Source organism: Panthera onca, chromosome C1 (assembly GCF_046562875.1).
Source record: "Panthera onca isolate mPanOnc1 chromosome C1, mPanOnc1 haplotype 2, whole genome shotgun sequence".
NCBI classification, from domain to species: domain Eukaryota; kingdom Metazoa; phylum Chordata; class Mammalia; order Carnivora; family Felidae; genus Panthera; species Panthera onca.
Window position 1 is genome coordinate 141,786,815 of NC_138346.1, and position 21,952 is coordinate 141,808,766.

The 21,952-nt window shown below is 43.0% G+C and overlaps 1 protein-coding gene and 1 long non-coding RNA gene across 6 annotated transcripts in view; one reads left to right on the forward strand and one right to left on the reverse strand.

Moving 5' to 3' along the window:
- The window catches only part of ABCA4 (ATP binding cassette subfamily A member 4), a 131,993-nt gene extending 117,013 nt beyond the window's left edge, over positions 1-14,980 (forward strand). For 3 of the 5 annotated variants that reach the window (XM_060626647.3, XM_060626649.3, XM_060626650.3), the window contains 7 exons: positions 1,301-1,442; positions 5,327-5,461; positions 6,252-6,355; positions 6,441-6,533; positions 8,290-8,539; positions 9,863-9,949; positions 13,981-14,144. In XM_060626647.3, the coding sequence (XP_060482630.3) occupies positions 1,301-1,442; positions 5,327-5,461; positions 6,252-6,355; positions 6,441-6,533; positions 8,290-8,539; positions 9,863-9,949; positions 13,981-14,013 (844 nt within the window). In that variant the 3' untranslated portion in view covers positions 14,014-14,144. The other 2 variants (XM_060626648.3, XR_009608209.3) reach the window with 2 other exon arrangements.
- Positions 14,981-15,092: 112 nt separating this feature from the next.
- Positions 15,093-21,952, reverse strand: part of LOC144617224 (uncharacterized) — a 29,455-nt gene continuing 22,595 nt past the window's right edge. The window contains exon 2 of the long non-coding RNA XR_013557491.2: positions 15,093-15,267. This is a non-coding gene — a long non-coding RNA (uncharacterized LOC144617224). The remainder of the gene's footprint in view (positions 15,268-21,952) is intronic.

Below are 21,952 nucleotides of genomic sequence, written 5' to 3' on the forward strand. Positions count from 1 at the left end.
AGCCTTCTCCACCATCCCTGTTGGGTTTAAAGCAAACAAACAAGCAGGGTGCAACCAGGCCATGGCTTAATCTGTCTCATCTGTAGATGCAGCTTAGCCTGCAACCAAGCAAATAACTTGACAGTTGTAACAAAAGGAATCTTGAGGGGCTAAGGGACAGCAGGCAGGAGGATGTAATAGGATTTACCATAAGACATCAAATGACAGCCCAAGTAAGACACAGCCTGATACTTACAAGAGGGAAGCTAGATGAAATGGAAACTGGAACACAACTTTGGATTTAAGATGCAAGATTGGGTTTCTCTGGGAGGGCAGCTCCCATGAATTTGGCAAAGTACTGTCCTTGCTTTCCTGGGTGGTTTTAATTGGCCCAGCCATGCCTGAAGTACTTTTTGTTATAGTGGGGGACTACATGGTGCCTCTCCCATCATATTGCCTGTATCTTTTTTTTTTAATTTTAAAAAAATGTTTATTTGTGAGAGAGAGAGACAGAGTGTGAGTGGGGGAGGAGCAGAGAGAGGGGGACACAGAATCTGAAGCAGGCTCCAGGCTGTCAGCATAGAGCCCAACACAGGGCTCAAACTCAGAAACGGCGAGATCATGACCCGAGCCGAAGTCGGACGCTTAACCGACTTGAGCCACCCAGGCGCCCCTTGCCTGTATCTTTTGTTCATAGACCCTAAGCTACAAGGGAAGCAGGGAGAGATTGGACCAGTCTATGGACAGTTTGTTTTCATCAAGATAGTGTATTTTCTACTGAGGGAGAATATATCAGTGAAAGGGAGTTAATAGAACTCAATTCACTTCCTCTCTGCTCCCTGCCAGTGTCTGGCTCTGGGTAGTGATCTGACTGGTTCCTCTTTCGCTTACTGTATATCTGCCAATAGTCAAAGATAGATCAAGTTTACTTCCTTTCAGAAGCATGCATCTTCTGTATTGCCCAAATGTTTGAAAGGGATCAAAAATCACTGACGTTTTCTAACACTTGATCTTCCCTTTGTCTTTAAACCCACATGTGAGGTGATCCACTCCAAAAGTAAAGCTAATTTTGGGTAAGAGATATTCAGTTTATCCTAGACAGAGAAACTTGAAAAGATCTATTGGATTCAAAGCTCAGAATTCCAGAGTTCATCAGTTTCTAACCAAAGGGCTTCTGCTTTGATTTGTAAATGTTGCGCACATTTCTGAAGCAAAGCAGAAGAGGTAGCTTGCTTATCTCACAGGCGGAAGCTCTCCAGCCCCAGTTCTCTCGTCACCCCCTCTATGAAGGAAACTTGCTAATTGCCTTTTCTTCTTGCAGTATTTTAACCAATATATCTGATGTCCATCAAAGTATGGGCTACTGTCCTCAGTTTGATGCAGTCGATGACCTGCTCACAGGGCGAGAACATCTTTATCTTTATGCCCGTCTTCGAGGCGTACCAGCAGATGAAATCGAAAGGGTAAAAAATGGTTTCTTGTGGCTACTCAGAAGTTTGGTAAACCCTAAACCTGTTTCGTGAGAGTGCATTTATTTAGACGTGGGAAAGTTAGAGCATGCTATCCATTCAACAAATGCTTACTGTGTGTCTACTATGTGCCAAATACTGTTATAGAAAATGGGGGTATGGCAGTAAACAAAACAAGAAAATCCCTGCCTTCATATCTAACAAAATAATACATGTATTTACCCTTTGATTCAGCAATCCCACTTCTGGGAGCTTACCCCAGATATATACCTCCCACAGCGCAAAATGCATATGCACAAAGTTATTCATTGTACTAGTAGTCACAAAAAATTAAAACATTAGAAATTACCTAAACATACAGGCATAGGAGATTGGTTGAATACATCTTATGCAGCTGTTACACACATACACACATGCATGCACAGAGAGAGAAAATCTCTGTGAACTGATAATGCAGTTATTTCCAAGAGATATTTTAAAAAATTTTTTAATATGTATTTATTATTTTGAGAGAGAGACAGAGTGCAAGTGGGGGAGGGGCAGAGGGAGAGGGAGACACAGACTCCAAAGCAGGCTCCAGGCTCTGAGCTGTCAGCCCAGAGCCTGACACGGGGCTCGAACTCACAGCCCGTGAGATCATGACCTGAGCCAAAGTCAGACGCTCAACCGACAGAACCACCCAGGTGCCCCCCAAGAGATATTTTTAAGTGAAAAAAGCAAAGGGTAAAAGAGCACATGTAGAATTCTACTTTTTTTCTCCCACTATTTTCTATTGAAGTATAGTTGACATACAATATTATATTAGTTTCAGGTGTATAGCAGTGATTTGTCAACTCCATACATTAAGACACTATTACAATGGGCTGTAGGATGCTACTTTTTAATGTAAGAAAGTAGGAAAACCAAGAAAGCAGACATATGTCTGCTTAGCTTTACAAATACAAATACAGGAATGATAGGCCTAAAACACAATGAATTTGGTAACTAACAATAGGGAAATGGGGTAAAATGGAAATGGGAGGGAATAACACTTCTCTCAGGATATCTTTTTGTATGGTTTTGACTCTTGGAAGCATGTTAGTGTTCTGTGTATTAATAAAATAAAACTAAATTAATAAAAATGGGAAGGGGGTAAAAATAAAAACAAAAAGAAAATTCTGACTCTGAAAGCAAATAGAAACAAATTAATCCAATTTTATTTGAAGTAAGTATCATAACCATACAGAAAGGGAGGAAAAGAACTACAAATAACTGAGGGCACAGTATCTGACTATATTTCCTCAGCCTTGGGCAGGCAGAGCAGAGGGAAAGAACTACAAACAAATTCCAAGCTCCTTTTAGTTGATTTGTTTTTTTATGGTGTCATGAGCAAAGCAATTCTGAAACATTTTTAGATGTGTTACTGGATTAAGTAAATGAATACATGTGTTAATGTTGTTTGAAGCCAGAGTTCTCGCTGTGTAAGAAAAGACCTACAAATATGGAAAGGGGGAAAGCAAGAAAGAACCCTGTGGGGTTGGATTGGAATTAAAATATCTCTGTGAACTCATGAAATATTGATATGCATGTGTTTGTGCATGCATGCATATGGGCTTGTGTATATTGCACATATGCATATAAATGTGTATACATACACATGTGCATGTTTGTGTATGTTTATATCTGTCCTCTGAAAGGGCCAAGAAGCAGAAATACTCTAGTAGCAGTGAGTACAACTTAAAGCCCAAATTTTGGTGTCTAATCTCATTCCCCAATAACAGGAACCATAACTCCTCAGACAAATGACAAATTCCAGGGCTGGGAAAATGTAGGTATAAAATGAGCTTGGAACATCTTATTATACCAGAAAGTAAAGTGCTTAAAAAAAAAAAAAAAAAAAGAACCATGTCATAGCCACATAGGAACCATCTCAAAGGGGCTCCCAATAGCCAAATATGGTACAATTTGAGCGTCAAAATAATTAAATACCATGACAAATTATAAAACATTGGGAGAGCCATGGGAATTCATAACTCCATACTGTTAAATAGATAAACAAGAGAAAAGGGGATGGTTTCTGCCTACACTCAAATGCTTAGAGCCAACTGGTTAGTGTGGAAGAAATTCTAGAGTTGGAAAAATCATTTTGCAGTGATCATAATAAAGATTGGACTGTACAAGAATCATCAATGGCTGCTAAATCTAGGGGAAACTTTTTTGAGAAGGAAGATATTTGTATATCTTAAAAGTATCTCCACAGATTGTTTATTGGTTGTGAGGGGGAAGCATAATAATTTCACAATGGAGAAATTACACAACACCTTAATTGGGTGTTCAAAATCAACATCCCCTGTGAGGGGCACCTGGACATTTCTACCCCTAGAGGTGATACTCTGGGAAGGACACAGCTTCACCTCCATAATATTCTGATTGGGAATGTGTAACCTGAATATTATCATGAGAAAATACCAGACAAACTCTAAAGGAACATTCTATTAAAATATATATATATAGGGGCTGTACCCTTCAAAAGTATCAAAGTCTAAAAGACAAAGGCTATGGAAATGTTCTGACCACAAGAGCTAAGTAGACAGAGTGACTAAGTAATGGACACTAGATTGTATCCTATACTGAAAAGAGAATAATGCCATGAAGGACACTATTGGGCCAGTTGACAGAACCAGACTATGAAGGGTAGATCAAATGAAAATATCATAACAATGTTAAATTTACTGACATTGATAACTATACTGAGGTTATGTAAGAGTATTCCTCTTCTTAGGAAGTAGACACTGAAGTATTTAGGAGTAAAGGGCCACGATATGTAACTACCTTAAATGGCTCTGAAAAAATCGTGTGTGCATGTGTGTGTGTGTGTGTGTGTGTGTGTGTGTGTGTGTGTGTGTAAGAGAGGGAAAGAGGAAAGAAAAGAGAGTAAAGTGTTTATGAGTGTTTTTGTATTATTCTTATTTTTAAACATTTCTATAAGTTGGAAACTATTCCAAATAAGTTAAAAAGTGAAACTTACATTCTAATGGGACAGATAATAGATAAGTAAATAAAATACACAGTACATTTGAAAGTGAAAAGCCGGTAAGGGAAAAATAAAGTAGGAAAGAATTGTTGGGGGGAGGAATTGCACTTTCAAGTAGGGTGGCCCAGGGCAAGCATTACAGAGGAAGTGACCTCTTAGTGAAGACCTAAAAGAGGTGACAGAGGGAGTCACGTGGATATCTAGGGGAAGAACATTCTAGGCAGAGTTATAAGCACAGAAGGCAGAAGCATGGTGGCCTTGTCTCCAAAGACTTGTCTAGTTTTCTTCCTGTGCACATTCATACACACACACTCTCACACTGTTTTCTTAATCATTTTTTCCTGTTGATTTTCCTCAAAGCCCTATTACAACCTGTCGTTTTTGTTTATTTTGATTGTGTGTCATCCTCCACCCTGTGAGTACAACAACAATGGATGTGTTCACCATTATTCTCCAGTGCCTGACTCATAGTAGTTGCTCGATAAGTATATATTAGATGCATGAGACTTCAAGTGTGACCCGGTTGAAGGATGGAAGCAACAGGTCTGAGACCCTAGGAGTCTTCCACTCTAGCCATAGTCTGGGACACTGGGTGAGAAGCATAGTCTTGCTCTTCACAAGGCTGAAGGTCATTTCTCAGGGGGCTACACCAAGCCACACTGTGATGTCAGGCACAGTGTGGAAGGGAGACATCTGGCTCCTGAAGCCCATGAACCACCACATGAGCCAGCAGGTGGCCTTGTTTCAGCCTAGCTGGGTCTATCCTGAAGGTGTGAGATCTGGGAGCCCAAGACTTTGAATTGGTGGAGGTTTGATGTGTTTGATTGTATATCTTTTCCAAATGGGATCTCTTTCTCTTCCCTAGGTGACAAACTGGAGTATTCAGAGCCTGGGCCTGTCTCTTTATGCAGACCGCCTGGTTGGCACCTATAGTGGAGGCAATAAGCGGAAACTCTCCACAGCCATTGCACTGATAGGCTGCCCGCCTCTGGTGCTGCTGGTAAGGACCACCAGGACCTGCAGGGACAGATGAGCCCAAGGGCTTAAAATAAGTGCTGCATCTCTGTGTTTGGGGCAGTAGACTTAGAAACTGCTACGGTCTCTTTTCATCTAGACGGTTTCCTATACTGCTTGTTTTGAACAAATCAACCCAGTGTTTGATTCACAACTCTTGGGGGAAACTGGAGTCACAACATATTCTTACTGTGAGTCCCTGGGAACTCTCTTGTGGGCCCACAGGCTTACAGCAGGGAAGTTCAGTCCCTCCGGTCAGGAATTACTACTGAGGAGGTCTGTTTGGGATACAAAGTGGGCAGGAGCATTGGCCTAGATCAAAGGGTCATGTGATTCTCACTGGATCTGTACCAGACTGAAGGCCCTTGTGCCCATGTGGTCTGGGGTTTATGAGGGCAGGAGTCTCAGGACTGGGAGGTGACTCATAAAAGTCACCTGGGCTATCTCTCTGCCTCCTTGTAAATGTATGTGTAGGGTTGTTGCTTTTTTTTTATTTTTAATATCATTCTCCCATTGCCTTAATCAACTTTAACCCATTCATGGGCTGAAATGGGCCAATGGGTATCATAATTTCTCTTTATTCTCCTGGTTCATCTTCTGTCTTCCATATCCAAAGCCTAGATTCCCCAAGTCTTGCCCACTGGGGAGGCACTTTGCCCATTGTGTGCCAGAGAGCAGAGAGCACAGCTGCTCAGAGAGAGTCAACCAAGCAGGGTGCAATAACCAGGAGAGGCTGGCTCCAAGCCTAGCTCACTGCCCTCTCTGTCTCCCCACAGGATGAGCCCACCACGGGCATGGATCCCCAGGCACGCCGCATGTTGTGGAACATCATCGTGAGCATCATCAGAGAAGGGAGAGCTGTGGTCCTCACATCCCACAGGCAAGAGATTCCCAGGGGCTGGGATGGAGCAGTTAGGCAGACAGGAGTCCTCCCTACTTCTTACTTCCTCTCTCCTGCCCCACAGCATGGAAGAATGTGAGGCTCTGTGTACCCGGCTGGCCATCATGGTAAAAGGCACCTTTCAGTGTCTGGGCACCATTCAGCACCTCAAGTACAAGTAAGGATATGCTAGCGGATTGCCTTTGTTACCTTTCTTGGGAGTAGAGGGGAGTCAGCCAGGCCCTGTGCTCTCTGCTGACACTTGGGAGGGTCCTGCTGCCTTATCCCACAGTCAGAGGTACGGTATGGTCCTTGTTCCACAGCAACAGAGAAAGCTGCTGTGCTGAAAGAAACTCGTCTGTGTTGGGCTAATTGCCTGTGGTTGAGGGTTCCCTGAGTCTCCAGATGGGGATCTGATTGGGGCATACAGAGCCTGGCTGAGATGAGGGAGGGCCACTACCACTGCCTCATTATCCCACCACTTATCCCCATGGATCCAGCGCTCATGATCAATTGAATAAGAGTCCATGACCAACATAGGGATGGTTAGGGGACCAAATGGCCTGGGAATCAGTTTTCCTTTCTGACACACATGTATGCTTTGGGGTTTGAGAAGTAACAATGTAGTATATGACAAACTAACAACGCCAATAATCTTCAGTAGGATTACCCTGTCCCTACAAATTGTAAACTACTAGATATAATGCATTATGAATAATAGTTTGTGTGCCAAAGCCAACAATCAGTTAAAATAAGATTATGATAATAATGCCATGCTTCCTTGCGTTCTGATATGCTTTAAAAACTAGGAAGGGTAGATTTATAGTTACCACTCATTTATTTAACAAACACTTTGTAAGAGTCCAGAATATGAAAGTCAGTGTGCTAGTTGGTAAAAGAACAGTACATAACCCACCTTATGTAGGCTAAGAGGCTTAGTTTTGATGTACCCCTGGGACTGTTGCACAGGACACATCATCCTTCATATGCATCAGGGCAGATAAGCCATTGACAGCAAGGTCTAGTAGATTCGCTGCTTTTGGGTGTTTGGCCCCTTGAGCAATGACAGCTAGGTCACTGCACAAATATCTAGGGGGACATCAGCATATGAAGCCACCAGACCCGTGTCATAGCTTCCTGGGCCCAAATGCAGAAGACACGATGGATTCCCTACCCCTTTCCCTCTCACTCCTCACTGTCCTCATGGGAGAACAGGTGAGAGGGGAATGTTTCCAATGTAGAGAGACCGTCAGTTTTCTGGAGCTGAATGGAAAGGTATTTTATTGTAGAGGGGAACAACCCTTGGTCATGGAGGGAGCATTGAAATAAATTAGAACTGACACAGTATACCCTGACATGAGCATGTAGGGAAGCCAGCTAGCCGCACTCCCTGGTGGACCAGTCTTTTTTCATATGTGGGTGACCAGTTCACCTGGTGAGGGGAAGAGAGAAGCACTGATAGTTCTGACCCTAGCAGCTTCATTTTTTCTGGAAGCTTCCACAGGGAAGTGCTGCCTTCCTAAGTCTCTGTTCCCTCCTGGAGATCCCTTAGAAGGACCAGGCAGCATTTCTATCACTGAGTACACACTAGCCCCATATTCCTTCATGTGTAGGTGGTGATCTCCCCAAGGGGCTCAAACCACTTTGACTTCAGCAGGGATGTGGGAGGGAAGGGAGCAAGGAACATCTGTGTCACAGGTCTGGTGACTTACTTCACCACACAGACATTTAGACCTCTAAAAACTAGTATCAATCTATCTCTCCAGGAACTGTCATTGGTTTTTTTTTTTCCTATTAGTTTTAAACATACACACAAGGTCTGTTTTATGGGCCTTTAATCCCCAGTATTTTTGATGTATCTATTCCTTATTTTGGAATTGTCTTGGACCCAGCCACTAACATGTCTGTGCCATGCCACCACGTGTATCCCCTAGGTTTGGAGATGGCTACATTGTCACAATGAAAATCAAATCCCCAAAGGAAGACTTGCTTCCGGACCTGAATCCAGTGGAGCAGTTCTTCCAGGGGAATTTCCCGGGCAGCGTGCAGAGGGAGAGACACTACAACATGCTCCAGTTCCAGGTCTCCTCCTCCTCCCTGGCCCGGATCTTCCGGCTGCTCATCTCCCACAAGGACAGCCTGCTCATCGAGGAGTACTCAGTCACGCAGACCACACTGGACCAGGCAAGTTGCCTGAGGGGTACCATGTACAGAACTGATGCACAGGCTGGGCTGGAAGCCACATGATAGGGAGCACGGCATGCCTGATTTTTAACACTCTGGTTCCTCTGTCCATTAGAGTAAAGCTTGGTAGATCAGAAATTGTTTTCTAACAATATGTTAGAAATATGTTAGAAATACAAGCAAATTTCACTGACTTGACATCATCCTTCCCCACTATACTATGACTTTATTTCATCCTTCCTGCCTTGTGGTGGTAGCTTTTGTTATCTTTTCAAATCAATTTTACTGATGCTTAATTTACATACATTCAAATGCACCCATTCAAAGTGTTCAATTCAGTGATTTTTGATAAACCTGTGTGCAGTATGTCAGGGTTTTTAATGTGATCACTTTTTTTTTATTATGGCAAAGTATACATAACAAAATTAACCATTCTTAAATGTACAATTCAGTGGCATTAAGTACAGTTACATTATTGTAAACTGGATCACCACCATCCATCTCCAGAAATCTTTTATCTTCTCAAACTGAGACTCTGTATCCATTAGACAATAATTCCCCATTAACTGCTCCCCACCCCCCCGCCACCAGCCACTGTTAACCACCGTTCTACTTTCTGTTGACTGACTACTCCACCTACCTCGTGTAAGTGGAACCGTACAGTTGTCCTTCGGCCTCTGGTTTATTTCACTTAACATCATGTCCTCCAGTTCATCCATGTTGTAGTACGTGTCAGCCTTCTTTTAAAGGCTGAGTCATGTTCCATTGTATGTACATACCACGTTTTGTTTATCCATTCATCCATTTGGACGTTTGCGTGGTTTCTGAGGGTTTTGTTGTTGCTATTTTTTTAAATAAACATCCTTAAGACTGTTTAATAAAGCAATGGGAATAGGCAAGTCTCCATTTCCCCTTTGAGGAGCTGGCTCCCCAGCACCTTCTTGCCAGTGGATGAAGGCAGGAGAGAGAGTCCTAGCCATAGTGCACAATGAATAAAGAACAGAAGAGAGAAGAGATCAGACTCCTGCTTTTGTTTTTGTTTTTTTGTTTTCAGTTTCTTTAGAGGTTTAGGAGGGTAGTTGCTAGCTGAGAATCTGCCCTGAGGCCTTTGAATCCTCCCTCAGGAATTCCTTTGGCTTAGCTCAGAATTCTAAGAAACCAGCCCTATCCTGGGCACTCGTGGCTAGGCTACCTCTCCTGCGGAACATGGCTGCTCTAGCAGGGCTGTATATTAACTGGGAAAAGAGAAAGGAAGTGATGGGTGGCAGATACCATTCTTCTGGAAACATCTACCTACTCTTTCTCTCCTACTCTTGCTTCTAGGTATTTGTGAATTTTGCTAAACAGCACACTGAAATTCATGACCTCCCTTTGCACCCTCGAGCTGCTGGAGCAAGCCGACAAGCCAAGGTACTCCTGTCACTCTCTCCTAGTTCACTATTTGAGGCACATCCTCAGCTTGGGGACTGGTCCACTGGGCCTGAGGGACCCCAAGGCCCAGATACGCCTCCCACAGAGAACTCCACCCACACCACATCACCACATCCCTGCCACTCCCCACCAGTTCTGAGCTAAGGCCTGTTCAGTCAGTGGTTGTGTAGTTTCCTTTTGTGATCAGGGAGCCATCTGGGTGGTGTGGGAGAGTGTTTTTGAAAAGAATTTTCCTGTACGTTTTTGCTTATAATGAAAAAACTTGGATTTTGGAAATATGACGCAGGGAAAATAGAGAATATTTAAATGCTTGGGTTGTTGGGATACTTGACATTTATGTTTTTGGTCATATGTTTGAGTTTCAAAGGAAGGAAATTAATTGACACTCCATTTCAATGGTGGACATATTTGGTTAGAGCAAAGATTGTCTGTTTTGGGAAGAGGGCTCTTTGTTCTTTATAAAAATGTCAAGGGGCCCCTGGCTGACTCAGTCAGTGGAGCATGCTACTCTTGACCTTGGGTTGTGAGTTTGAGCTCTATGTTGGGTGTAGAGATTACTTAAAAAATAATTAATTTAAAAAATGTATCAAGATGGTGGAGGAAGAAGCAACAGAAGGTATGTCCTGGCCTGTGATAACCTTTGGGTTAGGTGCTTCCAGGAGCCTCTCCTGGCATGGTGATCCATGTAAGGAGCATGTCCACCTCATCCCAGTTGCCAGAAAGAGAGAGAGAGCAAAGTACTGCAGGAGGCACCAGGATCCAAGTGCCTTGGCTGAAGCCTGGGAATTTTTTTTTTTTTTTTTAAGGAGGGTCCATGCCCAACATGGGGCATGAACTCAGGACCCTGAGATTGAGAGTCTTATGCTCTACTGACTGAGCCAGCCAGGCATCCCAAGCCTGGGATTTTAAAGGGACAAATTAATTCAGCCATTCTATCCAAACTTACCTGGAGAATAAAATCAAAGCAGTTTTACAGTAAGTAAAGATGTGCAAAACCTTATTTCCTATAAAATTCTCATTCCTCCCACAGGCTTCTTAATTGCAAAAAACACACAAATCTTGCCATGGATTGAAACACTTCTTTTCAAGGCCATGCTTGCAATGAATTTTTCCCTTTGCTCTTGACCAGTAGAGATCTAATAGCTACTTGACAAGGTTAACCTTGCCCCCACCCCATCTCCCTAGAGGACCCAGAAAGGCCTAAATAAAGGCATCTGTCCAGGTAATGATAGTTCTGCTAATATTTTCTGGCCACTCTTCCTCATTTATAAATCTTATACTTGATGTTTACACCTGTAGAAAATTATTCTTTGAACGCCATTTCCAGTTATGAATATCTTTTGTAACTTAAAATACATCACTGGGCAGCAAAAGTATTTCTTAGAACTGGCAATGGTCTCCCCACCACCACCCAGTATAAAGGGATAAACCAGGTCATCCCTAGGCCAGGCAGGGGCCGCTGATTGTCTGTGATCTGCAGCATTTAATTCCAAAATTGTCCCTCTTCTTGGATGTGACCATTTTTCTATTTTGTTTGCCACATTTTAGTATACAAATATTAGAAAACCTACTGCAACACATTTATTAAATTGGCACATTTTTATAATAAATTTGTGGCTTAAACCCTAAGTCTGACTTAATGATATATTACCTTTATAAAGGTTTGCAAAAATCCTCTTGTATAACATTGTATGTAAATAAATGTCACGAAACCAATAGTAACTACATTCTTGTTTACATTGTACTACTTTAAAATAATTTCCCTTAATGTCTCTTACAAACAAGAAAAAGGTCATGTCTCTCAATAAGTTCTAGTAAACATTCACCACTTGCCTCCAAAGAAATGTGAGAGCACAGCTTGATGAAATTCAATCAGGCTGGTGGCTTCCCAGCCCCAATTTGTGAGCAAGGACCACACCAACATTTCATTATCTTCAGAGCAGTGTGACTACTTATCAAGGATGTTTTGAGTTCTTAAAGTACTCAGTACTGGAAAATATCTTTTGGGATGAGGTTTATAGAGGGTCACAATCTGTTTTATGGAAACAAGTAAGGGTCAAGGTTTTGATAGAAAACTAGTAGATAGATGATCAGTCAACTACGGTTTATGATTGAGTGACCATCACATGTGTTTCCAGAATCAGGAACAACTCAGACGAGTTCCTGACCCTTATTCTTTTTTTTCTTTTTTTTTTTTTGGTATGCAATTTTTTTTAACTGAAATGTAATTGACATACAATATTACTTTCAGGTGTACAACATAAAATGTTGTGAAACTGTAGTGATTTGGCAATTATATTCATTACAAATGCTCATGATAGTCACCATACAACATTGTTACAATATTATTGACTGTATTCCCTATGCCATACTTTTCATCCCCATGACTTATTTATTTTATAACTGCAAGTTTGTACGTCTTTATCATCTTTACCTATTTCATCCATGCCCCCCACCCCTCCCTCTGGCAACCGCCAGTTTATTCTCTGTATTTATGAGTGTTTCTGACTTATTTGTTTTGATTTTTAGGTTACACATACAAGTGAAATCACATGGTATCTGTCTTTCTGTCTTATTTCAGTTAGCATCATAGCCTCTAGGTCCATCCATGTTGTCATGAATGGCAAGATTTCATTCTTTTATGGCTGAATTATATTGCATTGTATGTATGTATGTATGTGTGTGTGTGTGTGTGTTTGTATGTCACATCTTTTTCTTTAGTTTTTTTATTTGAGTATAGTTGACACACAATGTTATGTTTCAGGTATACAACATAATAATTCAACTTCTCTATACCTTATGCTATGCTTACCACAATATACCACATCTTTATCCATTCATCTCTCAGTGGACACTTGGGCTGCTTCCATATCTTGGCTATTGTAAATAATGCTGCAATAAACAGAGGAGTGCATGTATCCCTGTGAGTTAGTGTTTTTGTTTTCTTTGGGTAAATACCCAGAAGTGGAATTACTGGATCATATGGTATTTCTGTTTTCCACGGTGTTTTCCACAGTGGCTGCACCAATTTGTATTCCCACCAACAGTGCATGAGGGTTTCCTTTTCTCCACATCCTCACCAACACTTGTTATTTCTTATCTTTTCGATACTAGCCATTTTGACTAGTATGAGATGACATCTCATTGTGGTTTTGATTTGTATTTCCCTGATGTTGAGTGATGTTGAGCATCCTTTCATATGTCTGATGGCCCTTTGTATGTCTTCTTTGGAAAAATGTCTATTCAGGTCCTCTGCCCATTTTTTAATTGGATTTTTTTTTTTCTGGTGGTGAGTCTGATCCTTAATCTTACACATTGTTAAAGAGTTTCCATGTATAACTCATAACCTTATCAATTAGTTTCTGAAGTATTGTCAACCTTTACTGGGATCTTTGCCCTACCTCAAAGCATGTTCTTAGCCCTTAATACTAGATTAATCATCTCCTTAAGAGGATGTGTGATTTTTAAACCAGAGAATTGATAAACCACACTTTGTCCAGATTTGGGTAGGCCTACATCCAACCCCCTCCTTACTGACACTCCCACCCACCCCCCATAACTGGTATAGGAATTCAACCTGTACCTTCTAACCAGACACCATGTCTCTGCAGTTAAAAAGGTGTCCGATTCTCTAGGAGCTGGACGTAATGCCTGACTTTGATTTGGAGCCTGCTATCCTAACCCCAGCTTCAATTTCTCCCACCTTTCCATGCCCCTGTCAGATTTTCATGCTTCCCAGGAGCCACCTCTGTAGGAACTACACAAAGGGAATTCTGTACCTCATGAATTACCTAAGTTATGATCTTGGTTTTCAAGACAAGAAGAGCATGGTAACGTTTTTAGGCTAAAAACAAACCAAAAGATACCATGACAGCCTTTGGAAACTGCACAGAGGGTGTAGCTTCCCTGTAAGAGGTAAGCATGTGCACACATATGGCATGAGTCTTTGTAATGTCTACACTGTAGAGCCAGAGGGACCTGAGGGGTCATCTGGTCCAACCTTTTCGCAGACAAGGAAACAAGCATGGCCCATACGTTGGTGATCTGACAGAACCACTGTCCTCAGCGGAGCTTCCTTCAGCAATTGATTGACAGCTGTTTAACTTTTAAAATCTAAAAGCCATTGTGCCATCTCTTCAAAAATCCAGGATGACAAGAGTCCATCTGACCTCCTCCACAGGTCTGATCTCCATACCACTCATTCACTATGGCCGGAAAGAAACCGCGGGCAGCTGGAAATGCGGGAGCCTTTGCCATGTGGTCATCTGACCAGACCAGCTCAGCAGCAGAAACAAACACATGCAGGCCAGGCAGCGGACTCCAAAGCGGACTCTTTCAGAGAAAAACCAAGACTGACTTGCTCACCTGGAACACCTGACGGTAAAACTGACCCGGGCAAACAAATGTGAAACCCTTTTCATCCAGCCAGCAGAAGTAGAACCCCAGCCTACCCTCCTAGTGGCACTGACTGGATATCACTCTCATTTTCAATGGATCTGCTTGTGTGTGTGTGTGTGTGTGTGTGTGTGTGTGTGTGTGTGTGTGTGTGTGATTTTTAAGGAGAAAATAAAGTGCAAACGTGCTTATCACAGACTGAATTCACTCGTCTCCCCGGTGTGCGTCATCTGGTATTTAGACCTCCTTTGTGCCTGCGTAGCTTCCTGTCGCTGTGTGAGCTTCTGTGAGAGTTGTCCCAGAAGTGCTAGTCACGGCAGGATTCTGCAACACTGGGGTGGAAGTGAATGGACTGGTCTTGAGGTTCCACGGCAAGTCTGCTTTAGAGGGTTTGAGGAAAACACCCAGCTGGTAATGCATGTAAACATTATCCATCGTCAGCCGGGTATTACCTGAATCTAGGTTTCCTGTCTGCTTGCCCAGCTTATTGAGTGCCTACCTCATAGGTGTAATTAGGACAGGAGACAAAGAGGCAAGGGCAGGTGAGAGTGGATCCTCGGTTGGATATGAGATCCAGTATGTATATGTAACTGTTTAAAGATGTCGACGCCTCACTCATACAGTGCTGTGCCATTTCCACAGTGCTGACGTGTGCATCTTCTGCAGGGATGTTAGGGGGTAGTGGTTCACAGGACATCCGATTGCTCACAGAAAAGCTCACGAAGAATCAGAACATAATTGTTTTTAATCCAAACCATTTTAAGAGACTTGTGGATTAGGAGAGCAAACGGTGCCTTGCCAAGGCGGTCTTCTCTATATGGTCCACAGACAGGCTTCCTAGTTCAAGCACTTTCTGAAGCAGGGCTGCTCCACACACATAACACTCAGTGTAATCCAAAGTCCTGGGGTGAGGGAGGAAAGCAGGAGAGAGATGCTGACACTCAGTAGCTCTTCCCGAGAAGGGCAAGTGGAAGAAAGTGAACATGAGGAGGTGACCTTTTTTCCCTCGGCGAGACTCCTATGCTTCCCCAGAGGCAGAAAGCAGAGGGCTTACACAGCTTTAAATCCTGCACAGTTACTGGCCCACCGCTTTACCCATTATAGATGTTTATCAGGAAACTACAGATTTACAAAACCACTCTGGTAGCCTCATAGCTTAATCTGGTTTTGACTTTTTTTTTAATCTACCAATGACCCAAACCATAAAACCATTTTAACTAGAATTAAAATAGTTTGGGAAAGCCCAGAGCATGCTGTTGATACTTACCACATGCCCTTGCATTCTGTTTGGTTTTGTCATCTAAGTCAGCAACTACCATATCACAAAGGAGACTAAGGTGTGGGGAGAGGAGCATAGTCACTCATTTGTGCTGGGTCGTGATGGTTTGGGGAAGGAGTCCAGGACTGGGAAGAGTCAGATATGGGAGGAAATCCCACCCTGCCTGGGGGAGGGAAGCTCAGTTTAGCTGCCCGTCTCAACTACACCTGAGCTCTCCACTGGAAATGTCTGTCTTTTCTGTCATTTTCCCCGGCTCCTGACACACAAAAAACACTCAATAATTACTTGCCAAACTAAACATTATAAAAACCCAGCAAGGAAAGATATGCAGAAAAGAAATAGGTCCAAGAAAATGATACCTCTGAAAGCTAAAGACAGCAGCAAAGGGCAGGTAGACCAACAGGGATGCCATGCTTTTTTAAAAAATACCAATTACAAAACACACGCAGGGGGAAAAAAATCCAGGAGGAACAGGCATGTTTACGCTTCATTTGGGTTTGAAGAGTATTCCTGTTGGAAGCGTGGCTCAAATATCCTGAGAACATATTACTCTATTAAAAGGTCTCCCAATCTGATTTAATAAGATTTACAAAGAAGAGGTAGAGAAATAGAGAGTCAGTTCAGAAAAAAGACCACTCAGGAGATATTCCAGGAATGTGACTTGTTGCCAGATCTTCTCAGGTTCCAGTTCTCTGGGGGAGCTGAAGATTTTGGAATAATGGAGAATCAAAAAAGAATCTTTTACTCTGAGTAAAACAAAACAAAACAAAACTCCTAGAAAACTTTACTTTTGCCTGCTATTATGCTCTCCTAAAGAGACAGTAAAGGGAAAGTGAGGCAGACAACAAGCTTTGGGCTTGGAAGAAAGATACCCTGTGACACCTTGGGTACTTGCCCCGGGGCCAACAAGGACGCAGTTCTGTAACACCAGTCCTGCAAAGTTTATGGAGAAAGAAAGATTATCCCTAGAAATACGGCAGCATGACCTTGGTGGGACAGCTGTTTCAAGCACCAGAAAGACTTAGACCACTAAGCCCAAGCTATGTGGGGCTTGGTTTCCTCAATGTGATAATTCAGTGCCTCAAGCAGATCCCAAGATTAATCATTTGTGACTCCTGATGTTTACAGGGCAGAATTGCTACCACATATTGTCCAAGGTGGTTGTCAAGTTAAGAAAAACTTAGGTGCTAGAAGTTTCAGATTCATAGAACAGCCTTGTAGAACTACAAAATACCTCAGTGTTCAAAAACTAAGGCCTTAACGAACTGGTTTTTTTTGCACCATTTTATTGGAAAAGGAAACCATTTCCCAAAAAGATTAAATTACTTGGCTGGCCATGCAGCCTTCCCTGCGAGTCCCACTCTGGTCTTCCTCCAGTTATTTCACGCCCGTGTCCAAGGAGGCATCAGGCCCAGAACTCTGGAATTCCCTTCCCAAATGTTCTAAAGTCTGTTTGTAGGGCCTGCATGGGCCTCTTTCCTGGATTAAAGGTGGTCTTCAATCATGCAGACTCATGTCTACACGTGGCACGTGAGGCCCCTTGGGAAAGCAGGAGAGGGAGGTGAGCCATGGGGCAGTTGGCTCTGCATCAACGTAGTCCAACATGGAGCTCCGTGGAAACCAAGAAGTCAGAATTTGAACTTCTGTCATCATGAAGGTCATTATGGAGCAGTTTGCTAGCTTAATTTATATTCTTTTTTTTTCAATATATGAAATTTATTGTCAAATTTGTTTCCATACAGCACCCAGTGCTCATCCCAAAAGGTGTCCTCCTCAATACCCATCACCCACCCTCCGCTCCCTCCCACCCCCCCATCAACCCTCAGTTTGTTCTCAGTTTTTAACAGTCTCTTATGCTTTGGCTCTCTCCCACTCTAACCTCTTTTTTTTTTTTTTTTTTCCTTCCCCTCCCCCATGGGTTCCTGTTAAGTTTCTCAGGATCCACATAAGAGTGAAAACATATGGTATCTGTCTTTCTCTGTATGGCTTACTTCACTTAGCATCACACTCTCCAGTTCCATCCACGTTGCTACAAAGGGCCATATTTCATTCTTTCTCATTGCCACGTAGTACTCCATTGTGTATATAAACCACAATTTCTTTATCCATTCATCAGTTGATGGACATTTAGGCTCTTTCCATAATTTGGCTATTGTTGAGAGTGCTGCTATAAACATTGGGGTACAAGTGCCCCTATGCATCAGTACTCCTGTATCCCTTGGGTAAATTCCTAGCAGTGCTATTGCTGGGTCATAACTTAATTTATATTCTTAAAGAATTGAGACATATATTACATGAGAACTCCCAAAAGGTACTCTCCTCAGAGCCTTTCCCAAAGCTCACCATGATACACTCAGCTTTCTGGGCAGGTGCCTGATAATTAAGCTTCAGATGTATATGTCTTGTGGGACTTGGCCTAAACTAGTCATCCTCTTGATCTTGTACATTCGTAACTTTCACAAGGAACCACAGCTTACTATTACCAAATCCCATAGTCTTCAGTCATGGTGAGTTTCAGGAAGCACATTTCATCTACAAAGCACAGCATGGGTAGCACCTGGTCAGACAGCATTCCGGCCCGCGGTGTGGCAGTGCTGCTAGTTTCGTTTTCCACCATAGCTTGGCAGTCTCTTTGGTCTGACTGCTGCCAGAGAAGCAAAGGAGTAAGAGAGAAGAGGAAAGAAACTGAAGGCAGAAGAAGAGGAACAGAAAAAATTCCAGTGTTCCATTTTTCTGGGAATTAAGCAGAAAAGAAGACATAGCCTCTGTCTTCATGGTGTTAACATCCTCACACAGGGGTCAGCCCACTTTCCGAAAAATATCAAACATTTTCAGCTTTGCAGGTCAGACAGTCTCTGGTTGAAACACTCAATTTGGCCACTGTAGCACGGAAGCAGCTGTGGACAGCATTTAATGGAATGGGTGAGGCTGGATTTGGCTCACAGGCCATACTGTGCCCACCCTGTTCCAGTGAGTAAGCAGAGTTAGTATTAGAGGGACAGCAAAAGCAGCTCCGGGTGCCTTTTAGGGACTCCCAAACCACTTGTTGCCTTTCCCGTTATACAGTGGGGACTTTCACTCCAAATGAGCAAGGATAATTCTTAGGATGGAGAATGAGGACGATTTTCAAGCTCAGAAGCTATCATTTTAGATCTCCAATCTTGATTGATGGCTCCAAAACAGAAGATGATCCTTATCAATAACAACCGACAGCAACCAGCCTACAGGAAGGTGTCACCGAGCTTGGCTTTTTGCCTGCTTCACATCCACCAGGTCTTATGCAACAGGATATCTTATGGGCGGAAGCGTCAATTCTTGGCCTAAAGCAGCGCCTAAGGGCCCAGCTCCAAATATCCATGTTCCTTCCCTCAGCTAACCAAGAAGCTCTATAGAAACAAAGTAGCACTGTCAGTAGATTGATTAATGTTTAAATATGGGCTCTTGGGCAAAAATGTCAGGGAAGAACTAGGAAGTCTGCATTTATTTTTAGTCCTCTATTTGGACAGAGTTTCCCTTTTTTGGAGTAACCAGTGGTATTTACCACTATAAAGACATAAGCCTTGAAATTTACAGAATGCTAAGCCATTATAAGCAACTTTGTACATTTTTAAAATTTTTAATTATCATCCATCTCTGAGATTCTGAACTCTTCTCCCCCTAAGGCTCAACATCTCAGGGTCACCCTCCTCCTCGATCTCCTCCTCCTCCTTCCAGCTTCCAGCATCACTAGGTCATTCTCAGCGGTCCCTCTTATTTTGCTTTTATCATTTCCCTTTCTCCACTACCTTTACTGCTTTTTGCCTGGGTGATGTTCCAGCTTCTAACTGGGCTGATCTGTCTTTTCTCCCATCCATTGATACCATACTCTGCTTCCCAAAATTAAGCTCTTGAATTCTGTTCAGTAATCATTACTGAGCAGCTGTTTTGAAATAGGCACTGTGCTAATTACGATGAAACAAGAATAAAGCTCTAACATCACTCCGGTTGGGAAGCTGTCCCAGAAACAGATCAGGTCAATGCAGTAGGAAGAGTGCTATAGACCAAATGTTTATGTCCCCTCAAAATTCATATGGTGAAATCTAACCCCCAATGTGCTGGTACTTGGAGGTGGTGGGGCCTTTAGGGGGTCCTTAGGTCATGAAGGTAGAACCCTTGTGAATGGGATTAGTCCCATCCTAGAGAGCTCCCCAGCCATTCTGTCATACACAATTACAGGGAAAAAACAGCCATCTGTGAATCAGGAAGTGGATCTTCATCAGATGCCCAATCTTCCAGCATCTTGATCTTAGACTTCTAGCCTCCAAAACTGTGAGAAAGAAATTTCTGCTGTTTATAAGCTACCCAGGCTACAGTATTCTATTGTGGCAGTCTGAACAGACTGAGATAGAAGGAAGAGGAAAAGAGAAGGAGAGAGAGAGAGAATATAAATGAATGACCTATAGGAGCCCAGAGGAAGCCCACTCAATCCTGACAAGCAGGAAGTAGGAGGGAATAGAGAAGTCTTCCCAAAAAGATCATGCACCTACTCAAGTTTCCAGTGATTCTCATAAATCTCAGAATAAGGTACAAAACCCTCAACTTGGCATTAATAGCCTTTCATTTGTCCCCAATTTACCCTTCCAGTTTTAATCCTTGTCAATCCCCATTATATATGTATAATCCAGCCAAACCAAATCCCTAAAAGGCCTTCATTTTCTTATCTCCCTGTTTTTAATCATTCTCCTCCCCCCTAGTATCCAGATATTAAGAACTATTAAGATTCAAAAAGAGAAGACAAACAGCCCTAGAGAACAATGAGCAAGGAATATAAATAGGCACTTCACAGAAGAGGAAACTCATATGTCACTAAACATATGAAAAGATGCTCAGTCTCACTAGTAATCAAGGAAATGGAAATCCAAATAATAGGATACTACTTAGCACCTATCAAATAATACTGTCAATAATACTGTCAAATAATACTGTCTTAAGTCAGCTTGGGCTGCTATAAGTACCATAGACTGGGTGGCTTATGACCAACAGAGATGTACTTCTCATAGTTCTAGAGGCTGGAAGTCAGGGCACCAACATGGTCAGGCTCTGGTGAGAGCCCTTTTCTGGGTTGCACATTGCTGATTTTTGTTGTATCCTCACATGCAGAAGGAGAGCAATCTAGCTTTCTAGCCTCTTATAAAGGCACTCAGCCCATGGATAAGGGCTCTACCCTCATGACCTAATTACTTCCCAAAGACCCCCACCTCCTAATACCATCACATTGGAGACTAGATTTCAATACATGAATTTCAGGGGGCACAAACATTCAGTCCATAAAAGCTATCAAACCTGGGGCAAAGTCACAGGGTTGTGGGAACTCTCACTACTGGTGGGAGCATGTGATGGTTGTCCCCAAGGCCACCCCTACGTTCAGAGACTGGCTAGGAGGACTTGCATATAGTTGTAGTCATGGCTAAGATTTATTACAATGCAATATAGTGTCTGTCCTCCTCTTCCACAATAACAGAGTAATGGCTCGGTGTGTGGTTGCCCAGGTAGGGACTGCGTTCCTTACACTTGTAGCAAGGGGTAGTGTTGTCACTGAGTTCACTCTGGCAGAATGAAGTGGAAGTGATAATGTGCACCATTGGAACCGGAGTGCACTTCCCTGCTCTCTTCTCCAATCTAATATCTGGACTTGGTTTTGTGGTAACCCAGCTTCAACCATGGAAATGACCTCAAGGACTTGGGATGGCAGAGCTACAAGATAGAAGGACTATGGGTTCCTGAGTAGGGAGGGGGGCGGGGGGCAGGGGCTGGGAGGGGGCAGAGCTGCCCAAAAATGCAGCACACACCCCCTAGACTATGAGGTGGCCCAAAATCGTTTGCATCTTGCTTACAGCAGCCTAGATTGGTTGACTTAAGTGATGTGATAGAAATATCATTTTTGACTCACCCAACAGCCAAAAACGAGCCATTCTAGACTGAAGCCAAGAAGCCAATGCTGTAACAGGCCCCTAGGCCCTGTGCACTGGCAACAACGGGCCCTGGGTCAGCTAACAAGGAGCTTGCCTTGAAGGGAAGGAAACTGGGCTCCCCATCCCACGTGGGGAAGCATACACACTCCCTCCGAAGAAACTCAGGCAGCTACATAGGGCATTAAAGCTTCTCAACAGAGCAAGCCTGGAAACCCCTGCTTAGATGTACAAATGTCCTCAGGAGAACCCAGAACACTTCCTGCAAGCCTGGGACCGGCTGCCAGCTCAGCAGCCGGCTCCACACTAATCATTGGGAACTCTTTCTCTAGGAAGACGCAGTAAGCAACATCACTGGAC